Raw genomic sequence first — 16673 nt, 5'->3', positions numbered from 1 at the left:
GAACTTTAAGCTGAGATCTAGTGTACATATATTATTCAAAAGTATCCTGAGTCTGAAACTCATAAGTGGAATGTAGTTCATATAGTAGTTAAATGGGACCCAAGATTTTTTTTTTCTACTTTTATGGGATGATCCCTTTCCCGCTAAACTTGCTAAAGGCAAACAGCAAATGGAAAATGAGGTTGTCACCATGACAGATCATTTCAACAGGCCTAAAATAGGTTTCATAATGATTATACCAAACATCCATTAGCCTATACTTCACCACATAACCATTTTATATAACAGGAAGGATGATTTTTCACAAACGTTTGGTCACACAGTTAGCTGAAAGGCAAATGTCAAATGTAAAGCCCACAAAATTAAAACAAAATAAAAGGGGAAGAAAAGGAGGGTGCAATACTTGGCCCTTAATACCATCTTGGTCATCTCACTATGCTGAGTTCTGTGTTTTTATGCTGAAAGGCTTCTGTTTAGGGGAGAAAGCATACATTTCATAATTTGCAGACTTTACTGCTCTCTCACTCTATCTACTCTCAATCCTCATGAACGAACGCATGCCTGGAATGTGAAAATTTCTCCTGGCTAATTTCCTGGGTTTCTGATCTCTCTACTTCAAATCCATTTTGGGTACATTCACATCAACATTCCTCAAACATCCATTCGATCCCTTATTACATCCAGAATAGAGTCCAACCATCTCACTCTGTGGATCAAAATTCACCACGAACTGGCTTCCTTTCCATCGTCGAAACTTATCTATGACTTGTTTCCACAAACTCTGCTTGGGGCTCATCTCTTTCCTGTGTTATATGTATCCCAAGAGTGTTCCCATCTTTGCTCATTTGCTCTTTCCATCAATCCAATCCTGTCCTTCAAGGATGCATTCTTCTGGCCCATTGCCTACCTTTTTGTGGGTTCCACTCCACAATGTACTGACTAAAGCACTGCTTTGGTCTTTACCCTACATACACCTTCAATCCTTTATTGGCTGATCTTGGTGTGAATATGCTCTCTTCTTTGATTACAAGCCCCTTGAGGGCAAGGGCTCACTCTCTCACACTTCCCCACAGTATCTTCCAGATGTCTCAGGTATTTACTCACTATTTGGCAGAACATAATAAGTAATTTAATAGCAGGATATGAAAGGCTGTGTCAGAAAAGAGGGGAAAAAAAGAGGTTAAATCCAATTGGACCAACTAGTGAAATCTTCAGGAGGAGGTGACACTTGAAGCAAGACTAGAAGTATGAGTAGAAGAAAATTGTGAAACTCCAATCTGAGGAACAATATGAATAAAGGTGTGGAGCAGAAGGGCATGGTATAGAATGAGGCCAAAGTAGAGGGTGAACTGAGGAGATAAAATAAAAGGTTGGAAAAGCATAATAGGGCCACGTATGCTTAGGAAAACCAACTAAGTGTTCTGAGGAGTGGCCAAAATGTGAATTGGGTTGGCTTAGGAAGATTATGATAATGGGGGGTGAAAGGGGTTAAATTTCAATTAAGCAGAGGTAGGGGGTTGGGGAGAACAGGGAGTTTTTTGTTTTTTGGTTGTTTTTTTTTTTTTTTTTTTGTGATAGTATAGAACAGCATGATACCAAAGGATGGCTAGGGATTGTATGTGTCATTAACAGGAGAGGGAAAGTGTGTATGTGAGAGAGAGAGAGAGAAAGGGAGAAGAGAGAATGTGCAAATTATAGAACTGTAGTCTGGGGTAAAGAGCAGCATAAAGCGAGGGGTGATAGTGAGCTACATTTGGAACATGTTGATTAAGATGTTTCCCAGCCAACCTTTGGGAAGAAAAGTACAAAAAAGGAAGGGCTAGAGATGTATAAAGGAAAACACTTGCCTCAAGCCTAATTATAGGATTCTACAAAATGTTTTCATGAGAGGTGGAATGCTGATTCACCCTAAGAGATGTTGGGCGAGTCAGTATTTTAATTTGTATTTATCTTTCTTCAAGTTGAACTCAGATGCCAATACGTTTTTCTTGAAGGACAATAGGAATTGTATGGTTTTCATTTGTATCCCGTTATCCTTTCCCACACCCCCACGTACGTGTCCTTGGACATCTAGTCTCCTCATCTGAGCTGCTATGCACCCCCTCCCCTTTATTTACTCATGCTCACATCTTTTTCCTGACAATTCCAGGCTAGCACTATAATTTTGTGAACTTCTGTAAATACTGGGTTGATGCTGTTTTGACGCATGAATAACTGTATTGGCGTGAATAGGCAAATATGAAGGCTTATCCTTCCCTTTGTTTTTTTTCAGCAAATCACAAATATCATAGTGTGCCCATGTGCAGAACATTATAGATCTTATCCATGTGTAGCTACTCGATTGTCGGTTCTTTGATTCAATTTTAAGTTACTTATTCAAGAATTCTTGACGGAGCTGAAAATCACTTGAGGACTGGGACTATATTGGACGCTAAGGATAAACCAGAAAACTGGACAAACATCGTCCTTGACCTTATTTTACCAAGCTTACAACCTAGGAGAGAAGGCAGACATTTAAAAATGACTTCTTAAAAAAGTGACAAGTTTTGTGATAGAAGCTTAGGAGAGCAGGGAAGTATTTTGGAGAACAGGCTGCCTGTCTAAATAATGTTGTAAATCACAGAATATAGACTTAATTCTACTTAAGCATTTAGGGATACATGGTAATACACATTTTATGAGTGTGACTAAATATTAAGCTATGTTATGGACACTACTCGATAGAATAGCTAAGTTAGTATAAACTCACAGATTAACTTAAAGACTGCTGTTACTTCAAACATACATAATATTAAGTAATTAAACTAAAAATGTATAATCTTGATAGCCACCACTGGGGAATTTTTAATAGCTAACTGATTTGTGTTTAGTATAGCAACAGATTTAAACCTTGGGGGAGAGGTGGGGGGGGGCTGTTCAATACTTTTTCCCTCAGGGCTGTACTATTAATAACTTATGTTTAAATATCAAGTAAGGGGAGGTGTCTGGATTAAGATATATGTAAAAAATCCAGTGCAGATGTCACCCTTCATTTAAAACTGGGTGTATCAATTCCCTGTGATTCACATTTAAATAGACTAATTCACGTTGTAATAACAAATCTAACAGAAAGTTGTAATACATAAAGTTCAATAGCATACTTATGATAATATTTATATTTCAAAAATAAAGAAAAAGGAGAATAAACAAGAAATAATGAAATGAGAGGAGGGAGAAGAAATTCTGGCTTTTGCCAGAAACAAAACATAACTTTATCGCAAAAGCACTGCTTCTTAATTAGGCTTTGTAAAACATTTTTACTCTCGGAAAAGCTGAATGACCTATCGAAGCCCTAGTAGGCTCCATAATGAAGCAGAAATTCAGGGCAGCAAAAGTTGAAACTCAAGACTTTTTAAATGACATACTAACACACTTTTATGTATTGCCATTCTTTTATACACAGAACAACATTCCATGTTTCTAGACCCCTCTGTCTCTTTAGATGCATGTCTCTTAGATATCACTAAGAAATCTAGTGCCTGATTTCATCTGAGGACAAATCCATGATTAGATAATCTCTTTAAAAGAATAAAACCCTTATGCCTGGAAAAAGTCAGTGAAAACATGTCACTCGCCAATTTTCTTTCTAAGCAAACTTCTTTTAAAACTGTCCTCCAAGCTACCTTTAATAGAGTAAAATAAAGGATCAGAAAACAGTCACTTACGATACCAAATCACTAGCAGCCCAACAGGAGGATGCTCAGAATCTGAAGTGAAAAATTAGGATTAATAAAGATTAAAGCTACCAAAGCCTCTGCTCTTGCCTCAAACTCAGGCAAAAGCACTTTTTCTAGAAGGTTTTCTCCAGTCTGTATTTTCCAGGGTTGACATGACCTCGTACCTCAGCGTAATTTCACAGTATTACTTTATTTTAATATGTGTGTGCTCACGCATGCATGTGTGTATGCGTGTGTAAAACGTCTTGAACAGCCAAAAATACCTTGGGGGGAAGGTATGTGAAGGTTTTGACATTGGCCTCACTTAAGCATTTTATAATGCTCTAAGTTTATAAAAGAATTTCTCAAATTTCTGCATATTCAAAGGGTTGTTACCTCCTTTCTCTCGCTCTCTACAGATTTTCATAAACAATGAGTGGCATGATTCAGTGAGTGGCAAGAAGTTTCCTGTCTTTAATCCTGCAACTGAGGAGAAACTCTGTGAAGTAGAAGAAGGAGATAAGGTGGGTTTCCCAGCACTTATGCTAGCTTTCTTTGTTTCCCTCCATGCTGCGCTCCCAATCCCACCACAACTTGGAAGTAAACAGGTCATGAAATTACCCTTTCTGGGGCCATCGGGGAAATTTTTCTTGGTACATCAGGGTTCTCAGTAGCCATGTGATGATGATGAGCCCATGGTCCTGGATGTTGTGCTGATTTTTTTTTTCATGCTATTTCTCTTTGCTTGTTCTTCAGTTTAAATAATACTTGGGTTTATTATATAAACAGACTACATATGATTAGTCATTGATTTATAAAGCAGAGAAATCCTTTATTCATATAAAATTGTTCTTTTTTTAAGTTGCAAAATGAAACTAAAGGAAATAAGATAGAACGTTTGAAACAATATTTTGCCAAATTATTTCCTTAAAAATCATTGAATTGGTACCTTGAAAAATTGAATTTTAAAATCACAGAAATTGAACCATGAATTAAATGTATTGTTGCTTTCTAGCTAATCATACCACCAGCAACAAAAACCACTTATATCATTATTATTTTTTTAATTCTAAATGTTAATTCAATCCTCAAGCATCTCGATGGGAAAGCTACTATTTGTAGCTGTTTTCACAAATGATAACGAAATAGCAGAATGGACAGGTTGACTAATTTACATTAGGGGACATTGCTAATAAATAATGAAATTTTTAAAATAAAAAGAATAATAATAACAAAATCAGTAGTCAAATGCTGTTCTTCTGACCCCAGAGTCTATGACTGGGAGGGAGGGCTGCCTTACCTTGTGATTATTATAAAAGTGAGATAGGACAATATGAAACAGCCTGGGGCATGAGGAGAATGAAAGCCTTCCGATTTTTCATCTGAGCATGTACCTTAAAATGTGAATGTGTTTCTCAGTCTTCAGTTGTCCAAATGTTATCAAGCTTAAAATCTCTGTCCTACAAGGTATTAAAAGGTAAATTATTTTGCTACATAAAAAGACCATTGAAAGATGAAGTCCGGATAGCTCCCCAAGGATAATACCTTTTGTGACCCAGTGTTCAGTTCCATGTTCCTGCCCAGTTCCCATTCTTTCATAACCTTCTCCCCACGTGATGAGATCCCTAGTTGAAGGCATTAAGCCTTGCAGATTTATTCTAAGATAGCCATAGACCCCAGGGGCTCGTTTGGGTTTAGAGAAGTCCCCAGATTCAGGTGGCAGTATTACCAGAAGACATAAGATCCGTGCCTCAAGGGGCAAGCATGCGGAGTTTAACCCGAGGGGTCGACAGCTTGAGAAGTAGATGCAGAATGGAGTGGAGAACACATGTCACCTACTTTCAGACTTCACTTTCTGTACATACCAGAGTTCATCCATGCATAAATTCTTCATGGGATTCTCACTGGCCTCTGGGAAAAAAACAAAAACAGAAAAAAACCCTCTTGTTTTTGGCCTTTTCTCAGGCCACTCCATCAATGGAGGAGTTTCACCCTCACCATGCCCAGAATCACGGTCCAAATAGTGCACGCCGCTCACAGCCACCGTGACTGCCAGGGTCAAGGTACGGTCCTTGGGGCCTCGTTCCAATCATTAGCTGTAGACAGAGCACAGATGTTCCACATTTTATTGACCCTATTTAAGCTTGGGTTCCTTGTGGTGTAATGGCGAGATAGGAAAAACTTGGGGGAGGTTAAATAAGAAAAGATGTCGGGGTGCCTGGGTGGCTCAGTCGGTTAAACATCTGCCTTCAGCTCAGGTCTTGATCCCAGGACCCTGAGATCGAGCCCCATGCTGGGCTCCCTGCTCAGGGAGTCTGCTTCTCCCTCTCCTTCTGTTGTTCCCCCTGCTCGTTCTCTCTCTCTCTCAAACAGATTAAAATCTTAAAAAAAAAAAAAAAAAGATGTAAAGTGTTTTAACAGTGCCAGGCACATAACAAAGCTTATAGGGTCTTATAGGGTCTTATACTTCTTTAAAGCCCCCCAAATTTCCCAGGTAGACTAGCTCTCTTCTGTGCCAGTGCAGAATATCATCTTTATCTATATTATAAGCCCTGTGTTATATGGGTATCGTTTAATTTGTCTGAGACAGGCTGCTTCTTGTAGAGATCGACACTACATTTTACCTTTATACTTTTCAGTGTCTCACATGCTACAGGTAATGGATAAATGAAATTACATAAATCATATGTAAAAATCCTCCATCAAGCTCTGAGTTTCCATATACCCCCCACACACACACACACCTCGTCCTAGGAATCTGGTACTAAATTAACTACTGACTAAGGCAGTGTTTCTCACAGTTTTGCATGCACCTGATTCCCTGGAAGGCTTGTTGAAACACAGGTAGCTGGGTCACCCCTAGAGTTTGTTTCAATAATTCTAGGGTGGGGCCTGAGCATTTGCATTTCTGACAAATCCTCAGGGGATGCTGATGTTACTGGTTGGGGTGGGGGTGGTAGAATATACTTGGAGAACTCCTGAATGAAGGTATTAAACCATTAAATTGTGTTAGCATTTGATAGGGGGCATGGACTTTGATAAGTAAGAAAGTTGGAGTTGGAACCTGCACTGTGATAATCTCGCCGCACCCCCTAGGAAATGTTACAAGACCAAACTTGAGCAGAGAATACTGATGATCCCTGGCAACGTGTTTTAGGAGACCCAGAAGACTGTGTCCTTTGGGCCATTCTTAGAAAGAAGAGAAACCTGAGTTCTTCCTATTCAACAGGGAAATGACTTTTTATCAGAGACTACTGGAGATCTACCCAACACTACATTCCAGCCCCGCATTACATCAAATGTCCTTCTAGTTGCTCGAGTGGCTCTGGCCACCCAGGGTAGGTGAGGGAAGCAATAAAGGGCAAGGTGAGCTACGTCTGAGCCCCTGACAGCTGCCTGCTCCTTCTCTCCAGAGGTATAAATGCTACTCAGGAGTAAGACTGCAGGCTGGTTGCAGTTGGCAATTAACAAAAGAACACGTATTCTTGTTACTCTGGCTCTGGTGTCTTGGGCATCTCTCTTTGCCACGGGCTTGCAGCTTTAGTTTCATCAGTAAAACAAATCTGTGCCTGGAGTTCCAGCTGAAACCTTGTCAGGCAGGACATCTGAGGACTTTTCTTGGCAATGTTGGCAGGATTTACCTTCTTCCTAAAGTGTAGTGAGGGGGAGCTGATGATCATACCTGAAGCTTTAGAAATAGTTGTCATTTTTTTTTTTTTTTTTTTTGCTGTGTGCTTATTGGCAATTAACTCAGAGCAGAGCAGCATTGTCTGTGCAAACGTAGCTCAGGAATACTCATTAACATCCAGCAAAGCTTCGAATCAGGTCACAATGCTAATCAAGTTGCTAGATGCTCGATCACTTGAGTTCGGTTGTTTATGATATAAACTGTTCAGGGTAAGCCACTGTTTGCTTCACAGTGTTATTGTCATCCTGTTCTCTTTTGGAGTAATCTACTGACGTTTGGTTTTAAATAATGATTGCTCTTCTCACAATTTTGCGGACAAATGTGCACGAACTTCTAACATTGCTTAGTGAAAGGTACAAATTGAGTAAATTACATAGTCACCGTAAACCTAATATTCTGGAACTGACTCTTTAGATAATGAGCCAAAAGGTTTTAGGGATTTAATTTATGAGTAGAATGGAGCTAACAATTGGCTATATACCGCCTTTCAATGGTGTTAAAAAGAAAAGAGGAGGAATGAGAATGAATGGAGGTTACAAAGCAAAGCACAAATGTGGGTGGGAACTGTTTTCTTTTCACTTCAATGGCTCTTTTAGGCTATATTGACTAATCCTGAAAACTGCTTTTAATACTAAGCATGACCTAACAAATAATTGGGGGGGATAAAAATAAATGTCCATTAAAGTAAGTGCTTATGACAGGTGTAAAAGTAAAACTGGTCTGATAACTATTTTCTCCAAATTGGAATGGATCTAATATGGAAATGTGCAGCCTGGGAGTGATAGAAAAGTTTGTCCTTCCTTAACTATGTTCAAGAGGCCTTTGGTGTTTCATCATCCGAACTTCAAAAAAAGGAACATTTAAAACCCTCTAAGGCAAAAGTGTTATTGACGGTGGCAAATCTGAGTTAATTTGCCACATTGTTTGCTGGTGGATTAAAAAATTATGTCCCTGGGGATGCTAGTCCTGGAGTAAGAATCCAAGAAATACTATTCGTAGAATTTAAACAACAACAAAAAACCCTTAAGCCTAATATGGTTAATGTAAAAGCTTTATTATGTAATGGAATCAATTAAAATATGATTTAAGATGTGAATGTCAATATAAGCAAATTATCTATATCAGGAGCACTCTTCTATAAAATCACTGTAACATGATGAGTTTAAAAGATAGGTAATTAAATTATTAAATATTTACTAACTGCCTATTGTAGGCCCAGAATAGTAAGGAATATTATAGCTTTTAACACAGATAGCAATAAATATTCATTGCAAAGGTCACTACCAGGATGTCTTGCAGAGCTATAAAACCGGATTTGGGAGCCAGATGTGGGATCAAATTTTGGTTGATAGATCTCATGCTGGATTTCATGTCCTGTAAAACAAAGTCCTCGGTGCTTAATTGTCTTAGTAACTGGGGGTTACAGAAGGCTTCACTTAGTGCCTGGGACTTAGCAAGCTCTTGACTAGTAGCTAACATCAAGCTGGATTAGGCTGGTAAGGGTTTAGGTAGGTTGTGATAGTTGGTCTTAAAGAATATGTAGAATTTTGAAAATAGCGGGGTGTGCTGGTAGAACATCCTAGGCAAGGAGAGTTACAGGAACAAAGGTGAGAAGCAGTTGGGCCAGACGGAGTAGAAAAAAAAATGTAAAGACAAGTTTAGATAGGTGAGGTGGGGCCCAAAAATGTTGGGTCTTAAAAATCAGAAAGAAGAGTGTGGCCTCAGGACCATAGACAAAGGGAGTTGCAAGTATTTGAAAGGGAAAGTGATCACATAAAATTGTTTGAGGAAGATTAGCCTGGTGGCAATCAGCAAGACAGTGGAGGAGAGAAGAGAATGGCTTGGGAAGGCAAGCAACAATGAGATAATAACAGCCTAAAATAATACACGGTAGAGAAAATTGAAAGGAAAGATTAAAATATACTAGAACTGCTGGGAGTTATTTTAAGGTGGTTTTGCCTGTTTTGCCGCAACTATGATAGCCCTTGCTATCACTTAATGAACGCTCAAAGTCATGTCTGTCACATAGAACATGTATTTCTAGTGTTACCTTATTTAATTTTCAAAAGGACAATCTCCTGTCTTCACGATTTGATCATTAGCAGCCTGATACCAAGATTTACAGTATAGTGTTTAGTAAATTTTTGGATGGATGGATAGATGGATGGATGGTTGGGTGGATGGATGGTTGGGTGGATGGGTGGATGGTTGGGTGGATGGATGGATGGGTGGATGGATGTCTCAAAACTCATAGAGCTAATAGATGAGGAACCAGAATTCAAACCTGGGTTGTTTTGTTCCAAATCTATGTATTAAGTATCATTACTCTACTTCTGTGTCTGCAAGATAAAAAATAGAAGATTATGAGAAAAGGAGGATTATGGCACAAAGGACACAACCACAAGAAAGTCTTTATTTCAAGAATGTGTTTTCCATATGGCAGAGTTAGATATCTTGAAGCCATTTTTTTTTCATATTCCTTTGAGAGGCCAGGATGCCTCTGATAAACTGTACTTGGCTAAGGCCGTTGGCAGAACACTGAGCAGAAGGATCCAAATGAAAGCTGTGTCACACAGATCTGTTTAAACACAGAGCAGCATATATTTTATAAGCTGTGGTATCCATAGATCACACTGGCAATTTCAGATTCTTGTGGGGTTTTTTCCAAACATTGCTGTCTGAATATAACTTGGAAAAAGTTAGAACTTATGGCATAAAACAATATCCAAATATAAACAATCAATGTGATTAACTGAGTACCCCCATTAAGACTATATACGTATTTCTCAGGAAGGGTGAGTAATAATGCATATATTTTATTGTATATATTCATCATTCTCTCAAAAGTTAGGCAGTGAGATAAACAAGTGTATGATGTATTATAGTGAAAGAATGTTTGCTTGTGCTCTGTGAATGTTATCACTTAATCAAAGCAGATTACACTTCTAAAATATCTCACTGGCCCCAGATCATCTTCGTGTGGTGATAAATGCTGTAAAAATAGTTTGTTTGTATTTTAATTTGCAGACTTCTAAGTTTGGGACTTTTTAATGAAATATACTCCAAGGTGGGGGATATTTACTTGAGGTTCATGATTCCTACTGGGGGAGGTGTCATTCTTGAATGGGGTTCAGCTAAATTGTGGGCAACTTTAAGAAAATTTTATGCAATTTTCTCCTCGAATTCTCAAAGGAAATTATGTCTTCTGCAAAAATTTCCAACCAACTGGCCTAAGATGTGGCCATGATTTGTGGAATTTATGTAGCTCCGTGTAGTGGCCAGTCTTATATACCAAAGAACATTGGAACAATCTATGCCTTTACGTTGTTTGCAACTGGGGAGCCTGGGTGGCTCAGTGGGTGAAGCATCCGACTCTTGATGTCAGCTCAGTTCATTGACAGTCTCGGGGTTGTGAGATCAAGCCTCTCATGGGGCTCTGTGCTGGGCATGGACCCTGCTTAAGATTCTCTCTCTCGCTCTCCCTCAGCCAGCCCTGCCCACCCCTCCCTCACACTCAAGCTCTCTCCATCTCAAAAAAAAAAAAAAAAAAGGTGTTTGCAACTGATTTGAGGGAAAACAAAAACAAAAACATATAAAGTGGTAATGGAAGAGGTGTGGTGGGTTTTGTAGTAGATATAGTCTATATTAGCTCCAAAGAGATCTGAACAGGGATCTGTGGAATGAAGAGGCCAGGGGAAAGTATGCAACTGAGGTTGGCTAGGAAAGAACAGGAGGAGTCTACTTGACTCAGAGGAAAGAGTGTGAGTAAGAGCAACATGACTAAAGGCAAGAAGGCTAGACTAAGTGTGGAATTACTTGATTATTTGAGTCTGCTTGATTATTTGAATTAATATAATTTTAAGTAGCACCTTAACAATAAGAGACTGACTTCTGTAACCTAGTTAGGAACTGAAAGGATCTCTTTGTACCCGGCTGGGAAATGAGAGGTTGTAATATCCAGACAGATCCTTCTATATACCAGTTCCACTACTCTCTGCCTTCTTCTCTCTGCACAAGAGGAATGAACACACGCTTACAGTGTTTACCTTCCAACAGCAAAACCCAGTTCTTATTCACCCTGCAGTAGGTTCTCGACGAGCATCCACAGGCCGTGGAGCCGCCAGCCATTCAAGAAGATACTCACCAGTTTAGTTGATCTTGCGCTTTCTCTGGAACTCTTGGTCGGTCACCAAAGCTATACATAGTGGTGAAGAGCAAAGACTCTACGGTCAGAGGCGCTCCATTTAAAACCATTCTGCCACAGTCAGCTATGGACCTTGGGCAAATTTCCTCCCTCTCTTTGCTTCAGTTTCTTCATCTGTAAAATGGGAAACATATTTGTGTCATAAGATTATGAAGAATTAAATGAGTTAATGTGTGTAAAGTCATTTGAACATGACTTGATATATGTATGGTAAGCACTCCAATGGTAGCAATCTTAAAATATTATAGTATTTCTATTCAGGGAACTCAAGCCTGAGCTATGTGTGTGGAATTCATCATTCTAAAGATTAGGCAGCAGGTATAGAACTCCCATATGTGAGAGTTGAGTTTGTACGATGTGCCAGACTTTGGGCTAACAAAGACACAGCATCTGCATATGAGGACCATTAGTCTGTTTTATAGGGTTGTTGCCATTGGATTTGCTAACACGTTTAGGCTACTGAAATGAATTCCCTTTGACTTGCAGGAAGATATTGACAAAGCAGTGAAGGCCGCAAGAAAGGCTTTTCAGATCGGCTCTCCGTGGCGTACTATGAATGCTTCGGAGAGGGGGCGACTAATCTACAGGTTGGCTGACTTAATTGAAAGAGATCGTCTTCTCTTGGCAGTGAGTATCAACCAAACTTTGCAGGTAGAGAGATCTCTAGAAAGCATTCGTTGTTTGGATTGGCAAGTTGCTTTGGTTTTAGTGATCACTACATGCTCTCTACAAAAAAAAAAAAAGGGAAAGATTTCTACCAGCTCCCGTATAGAAATCGTACATACCATTGAGCTTATTCTCAAAGAAGAATCTGCACGCTAGTTCTGGATGATGTTATTCTACTCCTATATTAGATTCTACAGTCTAAACCTTGGCAAACTGCAAGTTAAAGCAACTTAAACAAATTTCTTTTCTCTATTCTAGAATTCCTTAGAGCCTTTAACAAGGTCACATGCAGTGAATATCCTGGAATAATATACTGGGTTTCTTCAACTTACCTGACCACTGAATTCTTTTTGTGGAAAATGTCATAGACTTTGTCAAAGGTTCCCAGAGTTTTCCTCTAAAATAAACTTATTTCTCTTTAATCTAGCCCACCAAGAAACTTACTACATGGCCGCTTTTTCCCTCCTGAAATACACGTGTTCACAGTGGTCTGGATTAAATGATGTTCTTTTTACAGGTGAAAAAGTTGAAGAATAAAGAAAAAAAAAATCAAATCATTTGTGTATTTGTAAAAACTGTATTTTTTATGTATCCTGCTTTTTAAAAAACATTTTGGCAGTTAGATGAGTCAGCAAGTAAAATGGGTGGAGTGTTTCCTTGTTTTCTTTTCAATTAGGCATTACAGTAAAGCAAATTGAAAACAAACCAATACCAAGATCAAGTTTCAGAGCAAATTCTTATTACCTTTAGAATCTTATGCTGGCAGTAACAAAGAAGTCCATATACATATTTTTAAATCAACTTTAACAATTATAGTTAATCAAAGAACTATTTATTATGCAGAGGTTCGTCATGATTCAAAGAATGCAAAAATATGGAGTTAAGAAGTTATGCACAATAAAATTACATTAACCAAAATGTCACGTAGGAAGAAAGCAGAATTTGCTAAAACTTGGCTTCTCTTATGTAACTGCTCTGTGGATTATAGAGTGCTCGCTGTCTCTGTCACCATAAGATCCAAAGGGGGAATAAGGAGCAGGCACACAAAAATCATGTTCGATTAAGTTTTGAGATGGCATGCAGCATAATGCAGAGACAGAAGACTGTAAAACAAATGAAGAACAATTTTAAGTTTTTCACCTGTATATTCCTGCCCCGGCAGGACACGAGTCCCAAAGAGCTCTTAAAGTTCCTGCTGAAGGAAAGAAGAAAAGAAACTAGGTCATCCGATAGATGGTTAGCTCACCGGACCAGAAAATGTTGTACTTCCCAGCCTGACCATTCAAACAATAATTATGACAATAGTGGCAAAACTAGGAGTTTCACCATTCAAAGTTCTGCGAAGAAAACTCATGAATGAAAGATCCAGGGATCACTGAAGTTTGCATACATTGGTTGTATCCGGATGGATTGCAAAATCAAAAATAATCACTGAGGCACCATTCATAGTCATGACACTAAATTGTCCCACAGTTGTATTTATACAATAAGTGAAATTTTGCTGGGGCTCTGATCTGACTTAGGAAACTAAGTGCCACTCACTCTCACCAACTGTGTGTCCTTCAAATTGGGACTGATTCTTAGAAATCTGTCCAGCCAGAGGACATTCAGAATGAGATAGAAGGAATGCTAGGGTATAGAAACGAGAATCTTATCGCCCTTTTTATCTGTATCTTGTTATGTGACCTTAAGCAAGTCTAAGCAAGTCATTTTTACTCTTTTTTTTTTTTTACCTCCTTTATAGAAAGAAAAGGTTATACAAAATAGCTTACAGGATTTTTTTCTATTTCCCAAATTCTCTAGCACATGATTATTCAAAATATTAACTCTTGATTTTTTAATTGAAAATGTTTATGGAAGTTTACGTTTGAGGTTTGATTTCCTTTTCAGACAATGGAATCAATGAATGGTGGAAAACTATTCTCTAGTTCATATCTGATGGATTTGGGAGGCTGCATCACAACATTACGCTACTGCGCAGGGTGGGCTGACAAGATCCAAGGCCGCACAATACCCATCGGTGAGTCGCTGTGAGAAACCACCAGGGGTGAGGGTAGGCGCGAGGCGATCGCTGTAGAGCTGAATTACTCCGAACTCTCCCTTTTAAAAATGTCAGCTGAAAAGCAGACTGATTTTCTCCTTGACTTTGAGGCAATGCAGCTTTGAGCCTGGAAGTTCTGCGAAGATTTATCAAATGTTTTTTTCAAATGGTTTCAGCATAATCGTGCAGAAGATACCACTACAGATATTTTAGAAATATTCAAGTAAGAACATTTTTATGCCCACAGTCACTGAATTAGGGCAATTGTCTCTCTAACCGCCCACACTTTTCACAGTCGGCCTCGAATGATTTACTTTGTATTCCCATAGTGAAATGTACACCCTTTGTATAATGTAATTATTTAAGTGTCTTTGCGTGTTCCAGTGTGAGACAATTATGGTCATCTGCACCTGGTCTCACTCAGTAGAGTTACAGTAGATTAATTCAACAAACCAGTTCATACTGATTTATTTTAAGTAGCTTCAGACCGAGATGAGACTGTGTTTACAATAAGCTCAGTTTAAGAATTTGCATGACGAAATGTGTATGTATGTGTTTTAGTATTTTAGCTGAGAATGCTAACGGGAGAGGGATATAAAAAAGTGTCAATTGGGAAAACGTTATGGGTAGAATTTAATTCATATAAACTTCCTGGCTCTAGAACTGCGGCACCCTCCAGGATGGGCATTTTCAATCTCATTCAAGCATCCAGCAGTAAGTTAAAAGCAATAGCCAGGAATTAAAAGGGGAGAGTGAGAACATGGTGTTAAGAAGAAATGAGGCTATTCTCGAAATTCTTTCTTTACCCTCTGACAAAATGGAAGAAACTATTTTAAGTACAAATAGACTTGATAAGGCGGTTTCTTGCTATGATAGCCAAGAAGCTTTTGTGGGAACTAGAACAGAACAAAACAGAACAAAAAGCACAATGTAACCTCAGGATGACCACATCAAACTTTGAGGCATATGAATCAATCAAATCCAGATTACAAAACAATGTCTTTTACTTCTGGCATTTTCTTTCTTTTCTTTTCTTTCTTTCTTTTCTTCTTTCTTTCTTTTCTTTCTTTTCTTTCTTTTTTTTTTTTTTTTTGATGAAGAGATTTGCTTTTATTGTTTGGTAGGAAAAAAAAAAAAAGCCCCTTTTAGAATAAGCCAGTAGGCTTGTAGGGAGATATTTTTTAATTCTAGTCTTTTCTAATTTTGTTATTTTTACTTCAAAAAAATTCTACCATTACTGAAAGAACTGTCAGAAACAGAACTCTAACAGTTATTGTCTTAGCCACACACCTTGTACCTTTTTTCTAGTAAACTTCGAGAATGAGGATAATTTAAAAAATAGCTCTCCTACAAGATCAGAGAATTAAATATCTTTCAGATATATTCCAGTTTTGCATCTTTGCCTTGACCTACATCAGTTTTACGGTTCCTCTCATTTCACATTACTATTGCAGCACTCGATTTTTCATTTCATAAGTGGTTGGAGATAAGGGGGTTATTTTTATTTCTTTCTTTGTTGTTTTGTTTTCAGTTATTGTCTACACCTTCTTCTCACATCAACCCATGACCATTCCTTGAATGTCAAGTATATTTGTCCACAAATGATTTGTGTGTTTTATTTTGCAGATGGAAACTTTTTTACTTACACGAGACATGAGCCTGTTGGTGTATGTGGCCAAATCATTCCTGTAAGTTGGTCTCCTATATGATTTTCAAGCTTAAAAAAGAAAAAAAAGAAAAAGAACTCTAATTCTATTTCATTTGGTAAAGAAATTTTCTCCAGCACATAGGGATTCTTAGATATTTGCTAAATGTGGAACAAATGTAGTAACTGATGAGCTTAGGTCTCCCTGTGACTGAACTCTTCGGATATGAAGGAGGTGGTCCAGAAATATATCTGTATTGTGGGGTATCACTTGAGTGTGTTTTGATATTACAGCATTGACCTATCTTAGCCTTTCACTCTGTGATTTGTTTTTAAAAAGCTGTGTTATATACTCTTTTTAAGACCCATGCTTCACACGTATGTAACAAAGCAGCTATTGTTGGCTTCTCTCTGTAGGATGCCATTTTAGCAAAGCAGTATGGCCTACTATTCTCCAACACAAATTATCTCCCCGTTGAGACTTCTCATCACGGAGAAGAGTAGCAACCAGTGTTTGAGTCCTAAATGCATTTTTTAAATTAAAGTGGAAGAAACTGTTGGAGCACTGTATGGATTATCCTACCTTTAGCTGTATTTTTTAAACAGAATCATGAAGATTTTCTTTTAAACCCAACAAATGGGAGACGATCTAAATGATTTCACCGACATATTCAGAGAAGCCAAATTAAAAGATGTTAAAGTATTCTGAAGCTTTTAGCTGGGAAAGTGTCAAT

The 16673-nt window shown here is 38.2% G+C and overlaps 1 protein-coding gene across 1 annotated transcript in view; it reads left to right on the top strand.

Moving 5' to 3' along the window:
* Positions 1–16673, top strand: part of ALDH1A1 (aldehyde dehydrogenase 1 family member A1) — a 54943-nt gene that overhangs the window by 8563 nt on the left and 29707 nt on the right. Inside the window, exons 2-5 of the mRNA XM_036077746.2 lie at positions 4115–4219; positions 12074–12214; positions 14144–14273; positions 15921–15982. Coding sequence (XP_035933639.1) covers positions 4115–4219; positions 12074–12214; positions 14144–14273; positions 15921–15982 — 438 coding nt within the window. The remainder of the gene's footprint in view (positions 1–4114; positions 4220–12073; positions 12215–14143; positions 14274–15920; positions 15983–16673) is intronic.

This window comes from Halichoerus grypus, chromosome 14 (genome assembly GCF_964656455.1).
Source record: "Halichoerus grypus chromosome 14, mHalGry1.hap1.1, whole genome shotgun sequence".
Lineage (NCBI taxonomy): Eukaryota > Metazoa > Chordata > Mammalia > Carnivora > Phocidae > Halichoerus > Halichoerus grypus.
Note: the sequence above shows the minus strand (reverse complement) of the source record. Positions and strands in the feature narration are given on the sequence as shown.